The sequence below is a fragment of the Medicago sativa genome, chromosome 3 (assembly GCF_051527215.1).
Source record: "Medicago sativa cultivar Bolivia chromosome 3, Bolivia_mono, whole genome shotgun sequence".
In the NCBI taxonomy this organism is placed as follows: domain Eukaryota; kingdom Viridiplantae; phylum Streptophyta; class Magnoliopsida; order Fabales; family Fabaceae; genus Medicago; species Medicago sativa.
The window spans coordinates 80,368,341-80,386,034 of NC_140751.1; the positions used below are offsets into that span (position 1 = coordinate 80,368,341).

At 34.4% G+C, this 17,694-nt stretch overlaps 2 protein-coding genes across 2 annotated transcripts; one reads left to right on the forward strand and one right to left on the reverse strand.

The window, feature by feature from the left end:
• Positions 1–257: 257 nt before the first annotated feature.
• Positions 258–1,661, reverse strand: LOC146940713 (uncharacterized). Its single transcript, XM_085749895.1, has 4 exons — positions 1,463–1,661; positions 1,161–1,367; positions 802–951; positions 258–703 (listed from the first exon to the last, which is right to left on the reverse strand). The coding sequence occupies exons 1-4, from the start codon at positions 1,659–1,661 to the stop codon at positions 258–260; spliced, it is 1,002 nt and encodes a 333-aa protein (XP_085606021.1).
• An 11,423-nt stretch (positions 1,662–13,084) lies between these two features.
• LOC146940714 (uncharacterized) lies at positions 13,085–17,154 on the forward strand. The gene is made up of 4 exons (XM_085754434.1): positions 13,085–13,515; positions 13,593–13,733; positions 13,814–14,045; positions 16,859–17,154. Exons 1-3 carry the CDS (start codon positions 13,126–13,128, stop codon positions 14,030–14,032), a joined length of 750 nt encoding a protein of 249 aa, XP_085610560.1. The 5' UTR covers positions 13,085–13,125; the 3' UTR covers positions 14,033–14,045; positions 16,859–17,154.
• The last annotated feature ends 540 nt before the right edge of the window (positions 17,155–17,694 follow it).

The following is a 17,694-nucleotide window of genomic DNA, read 5'->3' on the forward strand; positions in this document are numbered from 1 at the left end:
AAGCAAACATTTTTAATTTTCAACCACGCTAGTGAAGTGATTTTTACCTTTTCCATAACTTGCATGACTGGTTTAACATTATTAGAAAACAACCTATGATTCCTTTCATTCCAAATGCAACAGAGCCATATCATGTGCAAGAATGAACGGTGAGGAGTGTACCCTCCTGAAGAATATATGAATTGATTAAAATGCTCCATAACATGTTGAGGGTCCACATAATACACACCTAGCCAAGCCTTCACGTGTTGCCAAAGCTAGCTAAAAGTAAGACAATGAATAATAAGATGTTCTGTTGTTTCATGTTGGCCACAACCTGAAACACACAATCGAGAATCAATGGGAATAACATCACGGCGCCATAAAGTGTCCTTTGTAGACCACATGTTGCGGAAAAGATGCCACTCGCAGATAGACACCTTCAAAGGAACATTTTTATGCCACACCGCTTCGGAAACGACATCATGGTCATGAATCTCCTGCTGCATGAGCATTTGATACACACCACGAACTGTATATCCATCTCCTGCATTTGGACTCCAAAGCCAAACATCCGGACTAGAATCTTGTAAAGACACATTAGCAAGTAAAAGTTTCACTTCCCCCACTAACTCCTCCTCCCACGCCATCAATTGACGCCTCCATCCCCACGCCTCCCCTTCCTCCCCCACCCTAAAGCATGCATCTCTCCCACCGTCAAGTCCTTGTGAGTGGACAAGTCATACAACCTCCTAAATCTCTCCCTCAACGACACCGACCCCGCCCAACAATCCGACCAAAAAATTGTATTAAAACCATTACCTGCACACTTCGTAATATTCGCTTCAAACCAACTCCCACCCTCAACTCCTATTCCCTCTTGAATTTTCACAATTTCATGCCACCACACCGAACCCCTCCTACCTCCATCATCAAGGCGCCCTTTTACCTCACCATCCGGGAAGACATGACCTTAAACCACAGACCATCCCTGTCGACAAGACACCTCCAACACCATTTACCTAAGAGAGCAATATTAAATTCGTTCAATCTCCTTACCCCCAAACCACCAACCTCCTTACTCGTACAAATAGAGTTCCAATCAACCCAAACAATTTTCCTATTGTCCTCACCCCACCCAAAAAAAAAAATTAAAATAGGTTCAATGGAGGAGATTATACCTGAGGGAGCTCTGAAAAAAGAAAGGGCATAGACAGGCAGTGAAGACAGGACAGACTTAAGGAGAATCAAGCGACCACCGAACGACAAGTTTCTGCTCTTCCAATCAGACAATTTAGACTTTGTGCGATCAATAACAGGTTCCCAAAAAATCAAACGTCTAGCATCACCACCAATAGGGAGACCAAGATACATAAAAGGAATTCTCCCTATTTTGCAAGATAAAACAAAGGCAGCTTCCCTCAACCAAGACTCACCCATATTAATACTAACCAACATATCTTGTGGTAATTTACTTTCAAACCTGACATAACCTCGAATAACATTAGAATTGCCCTCAAGGCTCTTACATTCGCCCAACTCTTAGTACCTAACAATAATGTATCATCTGTGAATTGCAAGTGAGAGAGCTCAATAGCAGTGTGCGCCCCAACATTTTGCAAAAATTGTCTCTGGCCCTCTGCAATACAAAACATTGCAGACTTCAAATGATTTTGACGCATGTTATCATGTATGGGGAATAGATCCTCTAATGTGTGATATTCACGTGAGAGAGGAACTAAAATTTTGTAATTCGGATTTTCCATGATTCGAACTCAAATATCATTTGTTTTTAAGGAAAATTCATTAACCACTTCGGTTGTTTATGTGTACGCATAATTTTAAACATAAACAACACTTGGAAATTATAATGTAACCAGAAATATGTGTCTTTCTAAAGTTCTAAAGTTTTCGAAAGATTTTAACTAAATATTTAAACGTATATGTATATGTTTATATAATCTAGGCTTAATTTGCATGTTTGGTCCCCTATGTTTATTTTAAGTTTTAAGTTGGTCTTTTATGTTTTAAAAGCTTCGAGTTGGTCCCTTACATTTTAAAAGTTTCAAGTTGGTTCAAAACGTTACTCACATTGGAACAAATTAGTACTTCCCGTCACTTAAACAAAGTCACTTAAACAAGTTAGTCCTTGTTAAAGATTCTGGTTGACAATATGAGTGAAGGAATTTAACTTATTTAGAAAATCAATTTTAAAACATTTTTGTAATTTGTTAGTCCTTGTTAAAGATTCTGGTTGACAATATGAGTGAAGGAATTTAACTTATTTAGAAAATCAGTTTTAAAACATTTTTGTAATTTTTTTGTTTTATTAAACATAATATCATGTCGCGAAATGGCTAACTTATTTCAACGTAAGTAACGTAAGGGACCAGCTTGAAACTTTTAAAACGTAAGGGACCAACTTGAAACTTTTAAAACATAAAGGACCAACTTAAAACCTAAAATAAACATAAGAGATCAAACATGCAATTAAGCCTATAATCTAATACGCATTCCTTAAAAAAATAATCTAATAAACATTTGGGTTTATTAAAGTTTATTTTCCGTTAGATTAATTCTGTAATTATATATATATCAATCTATTAATATTTTATGTACATTGGCACCCATTGGACCCAAAATAAACAAATAAATTGAATTTAGAGTGTATTAAAAAGAGATCTTGCTAATATGTGTCATGAGCGACCTTGTTGAAGAATAAAATAAATTAAGTTTGTATTGAAAATATTTTTTTTAAACTTTCAAGAAATTAAAATATACCAATTTCAATTATTTTTATTTATTTTTAATAAAACCACTTTTAATTCAATATTGTTATATTTGGTAATTTAACAAGTATCTTTAGAATACTTGTTAACAGTCCTCGTGAGCTTAGCTCAGTTGGTATGGACAATGCATAATATATGCAAGGTCCGGAGTTCGAATCCCGACCACCACAAAAAAAAAAAAAAGAATACTTGTTAACACTAAGTTATATTGATTTGCTCAAAAAAAAAAGATATTGATTTCATCAAATATTAACCATGTGCATGTTTATACTCATATTGATTTCATCAAATATTAACCATGTGCATGTTTATACTCTAATTGGGGGTGCTTATATCCCAATTAGTCCAAATTAAAACCGCAAACCATCCAAAAAAAAAATTTGAAGAACAACACAATCGAATATTATTTGATGTTTGGGACTGATTTGATAAATGTAAAATTAAAAATTTTAAAGACGAAATTCACTAATGACCACAAATCAAGTATTTAAATTTGTTCAATAAAATTAGCTCTACTTCAATAAAGTCCAAATTAAAACCGCAAACCATCCAAAAAAAAAATTTTGAAGAACAACACAATCGAATATTATTTGATGTTTGGGACTGATTTGATAAATGTAAAATTAAAAATTTTAAAGACGAAATTCACTAATGACCACAAATCAAGTATTTAAATTTGTTCAATAAAATTAGCTCTACTTCAATAAAATTAGCTCAATTGATATTGATAGAAACATTGTATTACATATACAGAGAGATTGGATTTGAACCCTAATTTTTCACTTATCCAATATTTTTGGTTTGGTACAATTTCACTTATATCTAATTTAAGAGATAAATTTATAAGCACTAGACTACTTCTTGTAAAAAAAAAAAAAGCACTAGATTACTTATTAAAAAAATCTATCTAGCATAAGGTCAACATGTTAGGCCACATGAAGGACTAATTTGCTATTTGAAAAAAATTAAGGACAAAATTACTGAAGGAATCGGTCTGTTCAGTATCCATCTATCCAATCCAATCTTACTTACTAAAGCTTAACTCCTAAAGCTAATCCTAACCCTAATATTTCCCCCCCATTTTTCCCTCCATTTTTCTAAGCCATTGGATCTTGCACATTTAGGCGCCATTCAATTTTAGCCATTGATCATATTTCATATTTATCTCTTCAATTTTCCGAAACAACTATTTCATATTTATCTCTTCTATTTTCCGAAACAGTTATGAATCCGAAACAACTATTTCATATTTATCTCTACTTCCGAAACAAATTGGCCCTACAACTATTTCATATTTATCTCTACTTCCGAAACAAATTGGCCCTACAACTATTTCATATTTATCTATAGCCCTATTTTTCCGAAACAACTATTTCATATTTATCTCTTCTGTTTTCCGAAACAACTATTTCATATTTATCTATAGCCCTATTTTTCCGAAACAACTAAAGCTAACCCTAACCCTAATATTTTCGTCCCATTTTTCCCTCCACTTTTCTAAGTCATTGGATCTTGCACATTTAGGCGCCATTCAATTTTAGCCATTGATCATATTTCATATTTATCTCTTCTATTTTCCAAAACAACTATTTCATATTTATCTCTTCTATTTTCCGAAACAACTATTTCATATTTATCTCTTCTCTTTTCCGAAACAACTATTTCATATTTATCACTACTTCCGAAACAAATTGACCCTACAACTATTTCATATTTATCTATAGCCCTAAACAACTATTTCATATTTATCTCTTCTGTTTTCTGAAACAACTATTTCATATTTATCTATAGCCCTATTTTTCCGAAACAACTATTTCATATTTATCTCTTCTGTTTTCCGAAACAACTATTTCATATTTATCTCTACTTCTGAAACAAATTGGCCCTATTATTTCTTCTGTTTTACGCAAAAACTCTTTCATATTAATTTGTGTCGTGTGTTTCATCCTTATCAATGTGTGAATGCTTAAACTTAACGAGTTTGTAATTTTTTTACAATATGCTTCAACTTAAAATAATATGCCGTTGTAACAATATTTAAATGAATATTGGTAAATCTATTACAAACCTTAAACTTAAAGACTTATGTGTGAATGCTTCATATAGCATGCTCTATAATCTCTATAATGCCGTTGTAAAAATATTTATTTTACTTATGACCCGGCTTTTTTCGAACTTCTCTACATTTTTAAGGAGAAGTTAGGCCAAACACACAATATCAATTAAGTACTTACTAAAAACAAATACTTTTTTTGAATGCATAAAATTGAATGGAATAAGCTTTGATCAAAAGTTGTTGAATGTTATTTTAAAAAACTACGTCTCGACAATTTATTTCACAAGCACTATTTCACGCTAGGAACCTTTTCTTTTATTTTTTATTATTATATTTCAATATTTTTTTTCCTCCCATTTAACTTTTTTTTTAACCGTTCCATTTAATTTTTTAAGGAGGTTCCATTTAATTTTATTATCTTTTTTTCAAAGGAATTTTATTATCTTTTTATCACTTATATATTTAATTTCAATATTGTTTAATTATCACAACCTCACAAATATTTTTATTCACGCAGTCATGATACCAAATATTTTTATTTCCTTTCTTCAACCTCGTGAATATATACACACACACATTAACGTTTAGAGTAATATTTTATGTCCGTCTGTCTCTTTTTTTTTTGTTATGCTAATGCATATAATTTTTTTTTAGTGTTGTTTGGCTGAGTGCTACCTCACCGATTTTTTTTTTAACTATTTTCCAATTTTTATATTTTAAAAACTTCTAACTATTTTCCAATTTTTTTATTTTTAACTATTTTCCAATTTTCTCCCAAATTCAGTTGCTTCTACACTGCCGTTGTGGGAGATTAAGATATCGTTTGACCCCTTTTTTTTCAACTTCTCTACATTTTTGAGGAGAGGTTAGGTCAAATACAATATCAATTAAGTACTTACTAAAAATGGTACTTTTTTTAATTTATAGAATTGAATGGAATGAGCTTTGGCCAGAAGTTGTTGAATGCTACTTCAAAAAACTACTTCTCGACAATTTATTTCACAAGCATCTCTCTTCAATTCACGTTGGGAACCTTTTATTTTATTTTTTAATATTATATTTCAATATGTTTTTATCTTCCATTTAATTTTTATTTGAACCGTTTCATTTAATTTTTTTAAGGAGGTTCCATTTAATTTTATTACTTTTTTTTTCAAAGGAATTTGATTATCTTTTTATCACTTATATATTTAATTTCAATATCGTTTAATCATCACTACCACGCAAATATTTTTATTTACCCTGTCATTTAATGATACCAAATATTTTTATTTTCTTTCTTCAACCTCGCTAATACACACAACACACATTAGCGTTTAAAGTAATACTTTATGTGTGTCTGTTTTTTTGTTACGCTAATGCGTATAATTTTTTTAAGCGTTGCATAATGCGTATGATTATTTTTATAAATTTTTTATTTTAATTAAAAGTAAAATTGTAGATATCTTTTCTTCAAAAAAAGGTATAGATGCCTAAAAAAATTATACTTATAATATATATATATATATATATATAAATATATTGCATCTTTATATTGTAACAAACTATTCATATCTTTTTCTTATTAAAAAAACTAAACATATCTGATCTATAATATTAATCAAATACATAAATTATTCAATAAATAAATAAAAAATTAGTAATGACAAAAGAGAATAGATAAATAATTAAATAATCTACGAACAAGAAAAAAGAGAAAATTTATCTACCAGTAAAAAATTCCATCTAGATTTATTACGTGTCGGGTTGTGAACAAAGCAAGGGCAACCCAAATAAAAACCCAAGTGTTTTGCTTATAAAGAGGAATGGCCGTCCTTTTCTATAGATCTGTGAATTTTGTCGCTCATTCAATCCGTCAATCCTTCCTGTCTAATGTCAATGGAGACTTCCGTGTTTGGCGCTATCCGACCTCCCTCGGGAAGCTGCGACGATAGAGGGAAGTGGCTGAAATGTGAACTGGAACCGGAAGCTGTCGGAAGCAGAAGAGGAATCGGAAGCAGAATCGGAATCGGAAGAAGAAGAAGAGGAATCAGAATCAGAATCAATAGTGAAATTGGATCTGTCTTGGTGGGAATCGATACCAGTGAAAGAGCTGAAGGAGAGTGATTTCGCAAGCCGGTATGATGATCACCCTTGTACTTTTTATTTTGCGTGTCCGCAATTTGTGTACAAGAACAAAGCCATGATAAAAGAAGAAGAGGATACCAAAAATGCCGTGGATGCGTATTTGAAGGCCGCTAAGAACATAAGTATACGTTTCTCTCTTACCCAAGCACTGTCCGAGATTGGATAGATCATGCCGGCTTCAAGCAACTTCACTACTTCCTTTCGCACCACCTCTTTCATGTTTGGATTTAAGCGGCGTTGCGGTTGTGCTACCGGTTTGTAGTTTTCTTCCATCATAATCTTGTGCATACAATAAGATGGACTTATCCCTTTCAAGTCGGATAACTTCCACCCTATTGCTTCCTTGTTGGCTTTGAGGACCTCTGCCAACTTTGTTTCATCATTGATGGACAAGGAGCTACTAATGACCACCGGCTTGGTACCATCTTTCTCAAGAAAAACATATTTCAAATTAGATGGTAAAACATTTAATTCTACCTTGGTGTCATCATCTTTTGCTTTTTCCTTGGATTCTTCTTTCAAATCTTCAAGTATGGCTTGATTAGGAAGAATCTCCTTCAAGGAATCCAGCTCCTTCAAACACTCTTCAATGTCTCTTGCTTCATCTTCATCTATAGAATTAAGTGCGTCCACCAAAGCACTCTCAAGGGGTGTTCTTTTGTGCAATTGCTTCCGAGTTGTCAAGATGACCTCTTCGGTTGCATCCATTTTGAAGCATGCACCCTTGTCTTTTGAGTACTTCAAGGCTTCTCGGATGTTGAAAGTAACATCTTCATCATTTACCTTAACCTTCATGATATTATCATCAAGATCAATCATCATCAGAGCCGTCTGCATGAAATTCCTTCCCATTAAAAGAGGCATATCCTCATCTTCTTCGACGTCCATAACCACAAAGTCAGCCGGAAAAACAAATTTTTCCACTTTTACAAGAACATCTTCGGTCATACCTAGTGGTTTTGCAAAGGATTTGTCGGCCAATTGCAACATCATCCTAGTCCGCTTTATACAAAGGTTACCAACTCTTTTGGCAACGGACAAAGGCATGAGATTTATGCTTGATCCAAGATCAAGTAGTGCTTTACCTACATGGGTTGTGCCAATAGCTACCGGTAGAGTGACTCTTCCCGGATCTTGTTCTTTCTTAGGCAACCTTCTTTGAATGATAGCACTACAATTGGCATCAATTTGGATAATCTCTTCATCATTGACTCTTCTCTTCTTTGAAAGGATATCTTTCATGAATTTAGCATAGACCGGCATTTGCTCCAAGGCTTCTGAGAATGGTATATCAATTTGCAACTTCTTGAAGAGTTCAAGAAACCTTGAGTATTGTCGCTCTTTATCTTTCTTTGATGGAGCATGTGCGTACGGTAAGTGTTGAGCCGTCACTTGCTTCTCAACTTCTTTTTTCTTGCCTTTTTCTTGCCCCACATCTTTCTTCTTTCTCTCCATCTCCTCTTCTTCAACTAGTTCTCTTTTTTCATTTTTTTTGTTTTTCAACTAATTCTCCTTTATTTTCTATATACACATCCTTCTCTATCTCCACTACATCCTCCTCAAACTTCACTACTTCTTCCTCCTCGACAACATCTTCAACAACCTTCTTGTTCACCATAATATCATCACCTAGCCCCTCATTAATCACCTTGTCAATCCTTGTTGCAATAGCCTTTAATTGCTATGATTTGGGATTTGGTTGTGTGTTGGCGGTGAATGGTCCTCCTTGTTGATTACCTTCAGCCATTTGTTGAGCCAATTGACCGACTTGTGTCTCAAGGCCTTTGATAGATGCATCGGTGTTCTTTTGATTGGCCATCGACATTTGCATGAATTTCTTCAAGGTTTCATCGGTACCTTGAGAACTATTTGGTTGTTGTGGGTTATTTTGTGGTGGGAATTGATATTGGTTGTTGAATGGTTGTTGGATTTGAGGGTATGGTTGTTGGTAGTAGTTTGATTGTGGATATTGGTAGTTGTAAGGGGTTCTCCATGGTCTTTGAAAGTTGGGATTACCCGAAAACCTCCCTTGAAAGTTGGAAGTACCCGGATTTTGGCCTTGTTGTGAGCTTCCGGCTTGTTGTTGTTGGTTTGGTCTTTGTTGTTGGTTTCCCACGAAATTGACCTCTTCTTCTTCAAAAGAACCAGGTGCGGGACAATAACCGGTGGGATGATCTCCCGTACATAGCTCACATGTGTTGACTTGAGAAGTTCCACCTTCTTTCATGAGAGATTATAAGATTTGCTTTGGCATGGCTCTCATTTCTTTTTGCATAGCCTCCATTTGTTGAGTGAGGAGCTTGTTTTGAGCCAAAATCGCATCATTAGCTTCCAATTCAAGAATACCGGCTTTCCGTTGTGAAGGATTCCGGTTGTGAGATGATTTGCGAGTGTTGAGAGCCATTTGGTTTGTGATCTTCACAGCTTCAGCTGGACTTTTCAACGCAATAGATTCGCCTGCACTTGCATCTAACATAGTCTTGGACTCACCTTGAAGCCCTTGACGAAAGAGATAGATTTGCATTTGGCTATCAAAACCATGCTTCAGACAATTCCTTAGCAAAGATTTGTAACGCTCCCAAGCTTCACATAGTGTCTCACTTTGGCCTTGAGAAAAAGTTGTACCAGATGTCTTGGCTTCAAGATGCCTATCCTCCGGAAAGAACCGTTCTTGAAAAGCTTTCTCTAACTCATTCCAATTCTTCATCAAAGAAGTTGGTTGATCCAAGTACCACTCCTTAGCTTTCCCAATCAAAGAATGAGGGAACAATTTGGTGAACATATTCTCTTCCTCATCCTCTTTCATACCAAGTGTACCGGCGGTAACATAGAAATTGGTGAGATGTTTATATGGGTCTTCATGATCCATCCCGGTGAACGGGTTTTGAGTAATCAAATGGATTAACCCCGACTTCAACTCAACTTGCTTAGTATTTTGATTTCCAAGACTAGCAAGCCTCCTTGGACTAACCCAACACGGTAATGCATTCTCATCTTCATTTTCATTAGTCATTGCTACAATTGTTTCCCTTTCCGGTGATGATGGTGCAGACGAGTGTAGAGAACCACTTGGAGATAAAGTATGAACCGAACCAGATGGTGTAGGAATAGAACTAGAAGATTCCGGCTGAGCCAGTCTGGTTAATCTCTTTGCTTCCGTAGCTTTAGCTTTAAGTAATCGAGCAGTTTTCTCAATCTCAGGATCAAACTGAAGTTGGTCTTTAGAAACGGTACCTCGCATAAACAAAGTTCACAAAGACTATACCAGGTGGTTAGCATAAAAAATAATGAATGATATATGTTTATATGTATATGCATGAAAGAATTTTGTGCAAAATTGACTTAACATGACAAAATTGTTTCAATACTTATAATTTAAAATCCGCTACTCCCCGGCAACGGCGCCATTTTGATGTAGAATTTCTACATGTCATATAACTATGTACACGTGAGTATATATAGGATCGTTCTCCGCAGGGAGTTGCGTTAATCATAAGCATTTTCAAAATAGTTCACATTAAGGTATCCTTTATAAAATGTTTGTTTGTAAAACTATATTCCTAAACGTCATAAAAGTAAAAATGAGAGAAGATCGAACTATTTCGCTTGCGGTATAAGATAACAAGCAAGCATAACAGCAGCAATCTCTCGATCGATTAACAGACTCTAGCTTTATAACCAATATTATCACAATCATTTCTACAACATCCTTCGTGTCCAAAGCGATATCGTTAATTCTAAATTATCGTTTAAACATTCGTGTCCAAATCCCTTAAACGATAACAAAGTCGATCAGATAACTTAATCGACCGTGTCCAGCCTGATAAAGTATCCGAAAGCATTAAGTTCGTGATTAAAAGCAATTATCAAATGTTTACAAACTTGTCAAGAGTGATATAACTTAAGATAGATTGTTATTCTAGTTCTAGATTCAAGAGTTCGTGTCCAAATCATCTTGAATCTCATTGAAAGCATTAAACATAAGAATAACAACAATATTGAATCATTAAGCTAGAACCTTATACATTAAAAGATCAAAAGATTACATAATAGCTTGTTTGTTTACCTCAATACTACAAAAGTAGATAATAGCTACACATAGACATGTATACTATGCAAAGGATGAAGGAAAGATGAAGATTCCATGTCAAGATCCTTCGTGTCCAAAGCGATCTTGAGTTGAATCTACTCATAAACCACTTGCTTTGTGTTTCTCTCTTTGAAATAGCTCTAACCTCTCTCTTAGAATGTATAAAAATATCTAATGGAATAGTCAATGACCTAAAAGAGAGGTAAAAATGCTATTTAAATGGCATGTGTTTTTGTACCTGCGCTAATAGCGAATTTCACGCTAATAGCGAGGTAAGTCGACCTAAATTCTGGCCAATTGGAGTGTGCCATGTTGGTCCTTGCCCTGTTTCTTCGCCCTGGTTACGCTAATAGCGTAGTCTTCTGGAGCTTTTACGCTAATAGCGTAGATCACGCTAATAGCGTTTTCTTGACATCTTTTCCTTGGCTTCGCTCCAGGTACGCTAATGGCGTACCTCTCTGGACCAATTTCGCTATTAGCGTGGAACACGCTAATAGCGAATTCTTCAATTGTGCTCCAGGAATCACGCCCCAGGTACGCTATTGGCGTATCTATCTGGGCTTTGGCATCTCTTGATCACGCTAATAGCGTATCACACGCTAATAACGTAGCTTCCTTGAACTTTGACGTTTCTTGTTTCTTGCTTGTATTTTCCTGCACAAAAGGGTAGAATAAGGCTCAAAAGCATAAATGACATATTTGCATAATATTTGGAGTTTCCCATGGAGAATCTTGCAAAACAAGTCACTAAAATGCCTAAACTACCATATGAAATATATCACTTTTGAACACTTATCAGTCGACTGGGTATCTGAAATGACGTTGTTATGACCAAACAGAGTTGGATATCTATAACTTTTGCCAAGACTTTATCCATACATCCAAGAAGTGATACGAGACAAAAATCAAAAAGTTTTGTGGACTTACTATGCAGTTAGACCCTCTCACCAATTTATTATTATAATATAATTCAGTAGTAAACCACATGAAATCATCTTTGAGATCCACCCAAAAATCCTTGATGAAACCAAAATTAATATCCTCTTAAAGTTGTCATAGTGACAAACCGCTTATTTTACCTCATCTATCAAAAAAAGGACCCTTAAGTTGTGCTAACCCATTGTCATTAAGGGTTTTGAAGATAAAGTTTTCGACACTCGATCAGACAAGAGAGACTGGTTGGAAAGAGCAATGATATTCTAACAACCAAAAATCAACAACTTTTGTGACAACCACCAATTTTCAAAGGAAAAGTAGATAGTGACACGGAAACCAAAGCAATAGGGAGAGAAAGTAAAAAGATAATGTGAGTATGAGAGATAAAGTTGTCACAAAATGGTTGTTAGAATATCATTTCTCGGTTGGAAATGATTATCAAATTGCTCAAAAACCGCCTAAACACCTTTGAGAACAACTTCATTAACAATAATACTTGACGCTAGAGTTGTTACATGATAAAGAGCAAAGTTAAGTCGAAATAGAATGTAGTTCCTCCCTCCTAAACAAATTTTAAGCACAACATTATTTTTGTATATTTAGGAAATAGTTTTTTTTTTTTTTGACAAAATTTTGGAAATAGTTTTTGGAATGTTTTATTGAAAAATAAAAATTGAATGCAATTTACTAAATTATCCTTTGTTTTAGATTGGTTTGGTTTGAATGGAGGCAAGTGAATTTCTTTTGTTCAAATAAAAATGTATACATTTACTAATTTACACCTTAATATTTTTATAATTTTCACACACACAAACACACCCTGCAGTCAACATTATAAACAAAAAATATTTTTTAGTTTCATTAAATAACCAATTTATCTGATCTATAATATTAATCAAATATATAAATTATTCAATAAATAAAAAAAAATTAGTAATGACAAAAGAGAATAGATAAATAAACGAACAGAAAAAAGAGAAAATCTATCTACCAGTAAAAAATTCCATCTAGATTTATTACGGGTCGGGTTGGGAACAAAGCAAGGGCGCAACCCAAATAAAAACCCAAGTGTTTTGCTTATAAAGAGGAATGGCCGTCCTTTTCTATAGATCTGTGAATTTTGTCGCTCATTCAATCCTTCCTGTCTAATGTCGATGGAGACTTCCGTGTTTGGCGCTATCCGACCTCCCTCGGGAAGCTGCGACGATAGAGGGAAGTGGCTGAAACGTGAACCAGAACAGGAACCGGAACCTGACTCAGATTCGGAAGCAGAAGAGGAATCGGAAGCAGAATCGGAATCGGAAGAAGAAGAGGAATCAGAATCAAAATCAAAATTGAAATTGGATCTGTCTTGGTGGGAATCGATACCAGTGAAAGAGCTGAAGAGGAGTGATTTCGCAAGCCGGTATGATGATCACCCTTGTACTTTTCATTTTGCGTGTCCGCAATTTGTGTACAAGAATAAAGCTAAGATAAAACAAGAAGAGGATATCAAAAATGCCGTAGCTGCGTATTTGAAGGCCAAAGAGAACATAAGCGTACGTTTCTCTCCTTTAATCTTGCTTTTAATTCTGTGTTTAACTCTCTTAATCTGTTTCTGTACTCTGCTGCACAGCCCTTCGATGCCATCCCTATTCCACGCGAAGCAAATGTATGTGGCAATAACTTTCCCAGACCCATTAACATTGATGATCGTCGCCAACTTTTCATTGAACTCTCAAAACTTGCTTTGGATAAGTACAATCGCGACAATCAGGTTTTAAACTTCTTCACTGCTGATATATCTTAATCTTTCATTATTCTTTCTCTTAATTTTTGTTTATCTTATTAATTTAGGGTACCGATATCAAGTATGAGTTCCTTGAGCTTGTCAAGGCAACCCGTCGTCCTATTCCTATTTTTGGTAATTACTACATTACCTTTCAAGCAAAACCAAAAACAGAAGATGCTACTGATGCTGATCCTTCAGACTGCCCTGCTCCAACAACTTTTCAGGCACACGTCTGGAACTCGAAGCCTAAAGCTGAGGTCAAGTTGTGTTCCATTAAAACCTAACACAAGCACCATGGTAATAATGTTACTCTAGTAATATGCAATATGCATGCTTACATGTTTAGTATGTTGTATATTCTATTTTACCATTGTGTTTAGAATGCTGATTCGAATGTCGCCATCAATTATTGTTGCCGTTGTTAAATTCGTAGGCTGTAATCCTATGAAGCACGGATGACACGTGGGACACGCCTAATCCCAGGAGTGTCCTTGCTTCATAGCTGTAATCTATGGTTATAGAAAACTTGATCAGTGCATTTGATCTTAGGCTGATTTTAGAATTAAGTAAATGTGACATTGCCTTTGTACCTCATATTAGAGCTCTCTCTTCTCTTTTCATGTTGAAAACTGAATTAGACATTATTGCAGCATCTAATTGTCATTACTTTTAACATTTGCTCTCACCTTTCAAGATTATTACCTGCTTTACTCTTTAACTGTACCTTGTCTATTTGAAATACCTTTTAGAATCATTCCATTATATCTTTGATTTTTAATAATATTCATGGCTTTAAGCATGAATTTAACTATAAATGATAAATTCATCTAGAACCTGTTTTGATTTTTTGTACCGAGAGAAATCTCGAGGTCCTGGCTCTTCTCACTTTGGGAAAGAATCAGAGTGCAGTTTCATATTACAGCTACTAATGTGGGTGTTAATGAGAAATAGAAAAGGTAGCAGGGTATTAGTTGATTGTATAGATAATCAGAAATTCGTAATTATGAAAATCATCGGTAGTTGTGTGATCAATGTGTATTATTTTCCAAATACCTTTTTAGTACTCCAAATTTTCTCTTTAACTTTTAGCCTCGGCGAGACATCTTGGTCATGGTTCAATCGGTTGAACCATGTAAATGATAATTAATAAATAAATATAACATTTGCTATGTCACAACTTTTACCAAAATCATGTATTTTTTCATTCCTAAATAATTTTATTCAAAATCAAAACGACCAAGCTTTGGAGTTTGCTCAAATGTAAATGTATGTTACATCCATACACAAACAGCACAGGTTTATGAAATGTTTTTAAGTGGACCAGATGGTTTTCTACACTCTGTGCCAGTTCAGCTGTTCAGCCGGATCTTCTTAGTCTGAATGATTTTAAAGCGGTTTTTACGGACCACCTGTTTTTGTGCGTCTGCCTAAACCGCCGGCTAACCCGGTGTTGAACTGGCTGTTTCAGTCTGTTTATGATAACATCGCAGAAACACGTCTGGCATTGCTGCTATAGAAAGCAACACTGCATGTGAATAGAGACCCGTCAACTCTGAAGCCGATTCCCATAAACTCTGATGCTCATGTCGTTGTATTAGCTAGTAAACAATTAAAACATCCCATTGTTATGTATATATTCTACATTTTCTGTTTCTTTAACTTCTTGTCTCCCTTCATTTGGAAGCTGCATTGTGTTTTTTTCTCGGATTAGCCACCCATTTTCTTGATTGAACCATAAAGTGCCAGAGGTGTGTGTGAACTGAAGGTGAGACTCGCTATAAAATATGCATTGCTGGCCGTTTTCTTTAAATTAGGCTAAACTGAAAAGAAGCCATTAATACTAATAAGTTAAATGAATAACCATGGAGCACAATTTAACCACGGCTGACATGCAAATCACACATGTAAACTATCCCTCATTCCTGCATAAATGTCCACTCAACGTACACCAAATGGCCAGAACTTACAAGCCCTGTTTGGAAATGCATTTTCCAGGTTTATACTTGAAGCATAATTGTTATATTAAGTTCCACCGATCACCCCATCAACTTGACACCCATCAAAAGTATTTTTTACTTTTTTAACTTAGCAAGTGGAAACTATTATGTAATGTATTTTGCGAAGCAGTAAAAATTCCAAGATTGAAACACATTGGTTTCCCTTTGGTCTTGGGAATGTGTTTTCAGTGGTTTCAAGTTTCAACATGTATTTTCTGTTTTGGGAATGGTTGAGCTTGTTTTTTCTTTTCAGATACAATTGTTTTGCTGTTAACTGAAAGACATTCTTCTATTGAATTTGTTTTGGTATTTTATTTACCTGCTCATATCGCTTTGTTCTCCATTTATTCTCAATGTTCTTTTCCTTGTCCAGTCTCTGGCTTGTGTAAGCCGTACTTGTATATTCTGGCATATTCCGACGATTTTTAATAGCAAAGTTGTGGTTTTTAGTGCTTTAGCTTTGTCAAAATTATAACCTCTTCTGGTGTTACATCGTTGGTCTGTCCTTGTTACCAAACATTTTGTTTTGATAACACCTTTTTATCTTTGAATGATTTGTAGTTGTTGAAGTATGTGCAGCCATTGTGTTTTTTTTTTTTTTTTTTTTTATGTTGGCTACTATTTTTTTATTTGAAGGGTCTTTTTTTTTTGAAGGATTATTTGAAGGTTTTTGTTCCCTTTTTATCTATGTTTATGCAATTTTACACTCTTGTGCTATGAATGAATGTGTTTTTGTTTGGCATTCTTGCGTTCATGTAGACATGCTTAATATTTTATCATATCTATTACCACTAATTTATGAAGAATTGAGATTAATGAATTTCACAACATTATTGTCATATGTTATTTTCGTTGTGTTTGACAAGATCTTGTAATATGAATTTATTTTTAGATAAAATGATTTGTCAGTTTGCTTGAACTAGTTTCATAATTTTCCTACCTACTTAATTGTCTAACGCTTGTTAGTTGTATCCATCTTGAATTTTCGGAATCATAATTTCTGTAATGCAACTCATACTAGTAATCAAATGGAAGTTTTATATCTACTTTTCAATGAGTCGTGTATCATTCCCATAGTTACCCCCTTACCCTGGTTTTTTATACCCTTCGCAGGAAATCATGTCGCATTGCATCCAGCTGCCGTGCAACGGGTTTTGGTTGTGTTAGACACACATGAGGGTGAAAGCTTGGACAGACTTCACGGTGTAGTTAAATTTGTTGGTGTTTCTGTAGACAGTATATTGTTCTAGAACATCTTGGGATTTTTATTTTATATGTCCTGTAATTTCATGCCATCTTATGTTAATCATGTACAATTGGATGAGCGTTCCCAACATCCGTGATATATATTTATGGGGATCTAATGGCTGAGATCGTAATATCCAATAAAAAATTCATGTGTGTGTGTAGTTGCTGATGTCTCTTGTTCTTCAAGGGTACGCACGCCCAACTCCTCTTCCTCTCGCAGGTTCTGGGAAGAAAAAAAATCGGATTTTAAAGTACAATCTTTCTAACCATTCATGATAAATTGTTTAAACAATATTATATGAAATTGTTGTGTTTTTTGTTTTTTAACCTTCTTTAAAGAGATTTGTTCATGTGAATAATCTTATGAGCAAATCTGCAAATTGAAGACTTGTTCAAACAATATTATCTTTCCTCTTTTTTTCTAAACCTTTCTTACTATTACATATGAATATTCTTACAAGCAAATCTGCAAATTGAAGAGAGGAAATCTGCAACATGAATATTTATGTGTTTTTAATTTCTTATTTTTAGTTATGGGTTTTATTTTTTATTTTATTCAACAAAGAAGCAAGGTATTTCATTAAGGAAAAAACTTACGTACAATTTTTTAGGTGCTTTCCGTATGGTCCTTAACTAAATTTACCATGATTTTCTCATATCCATAATTTTCTCATAGTTTGTTATATCAAAAAAAAGATGTA

Coding starts and splice junctions, on each gene's coding strand:
- LOC146940713 (XM_085749895.1), bottom strand. CDS start 1,661: ATGCGTCAAAATCATTTGAAGTCTGCAATGTTTTGTATTGCAGAGGGC. Junction 1,368..1,462: donor GTTATTCGAGGTTATGTCAG/GTTTGAAAGTAA, acceptor CTTGCAAAATAG/GGAGAATTCCTTTTATGTAT. Junction 952..1,160: donor TTTTTTCAGAGCTCCCTCAG/GTATAATCTCCT, acceptor CTGTGGTTTAAG/GTCATGTCTTCCCGGATGGT.
- LOC146940714 (XM_085754434.1), top strand. CDS start 13,126: ATGTCGATGGAGACTTCCGTGTTTGGCGCTATCCGACCTCCCTCGGGA. Junction 13,516..13,592: donor AGGCCAAAGAGAACATAAGC/GTACGTTTCTCT, acceptor TCTGCTGCACAG/CCCTTCGATGCCATCCCTAT. Junction 13,734..13,813: donor AGTACAATCGCGACAATCAG/GTTTTAAACTTC, acceptor TTATTAATTTAG/GGTACCGATATCAAGTATGA.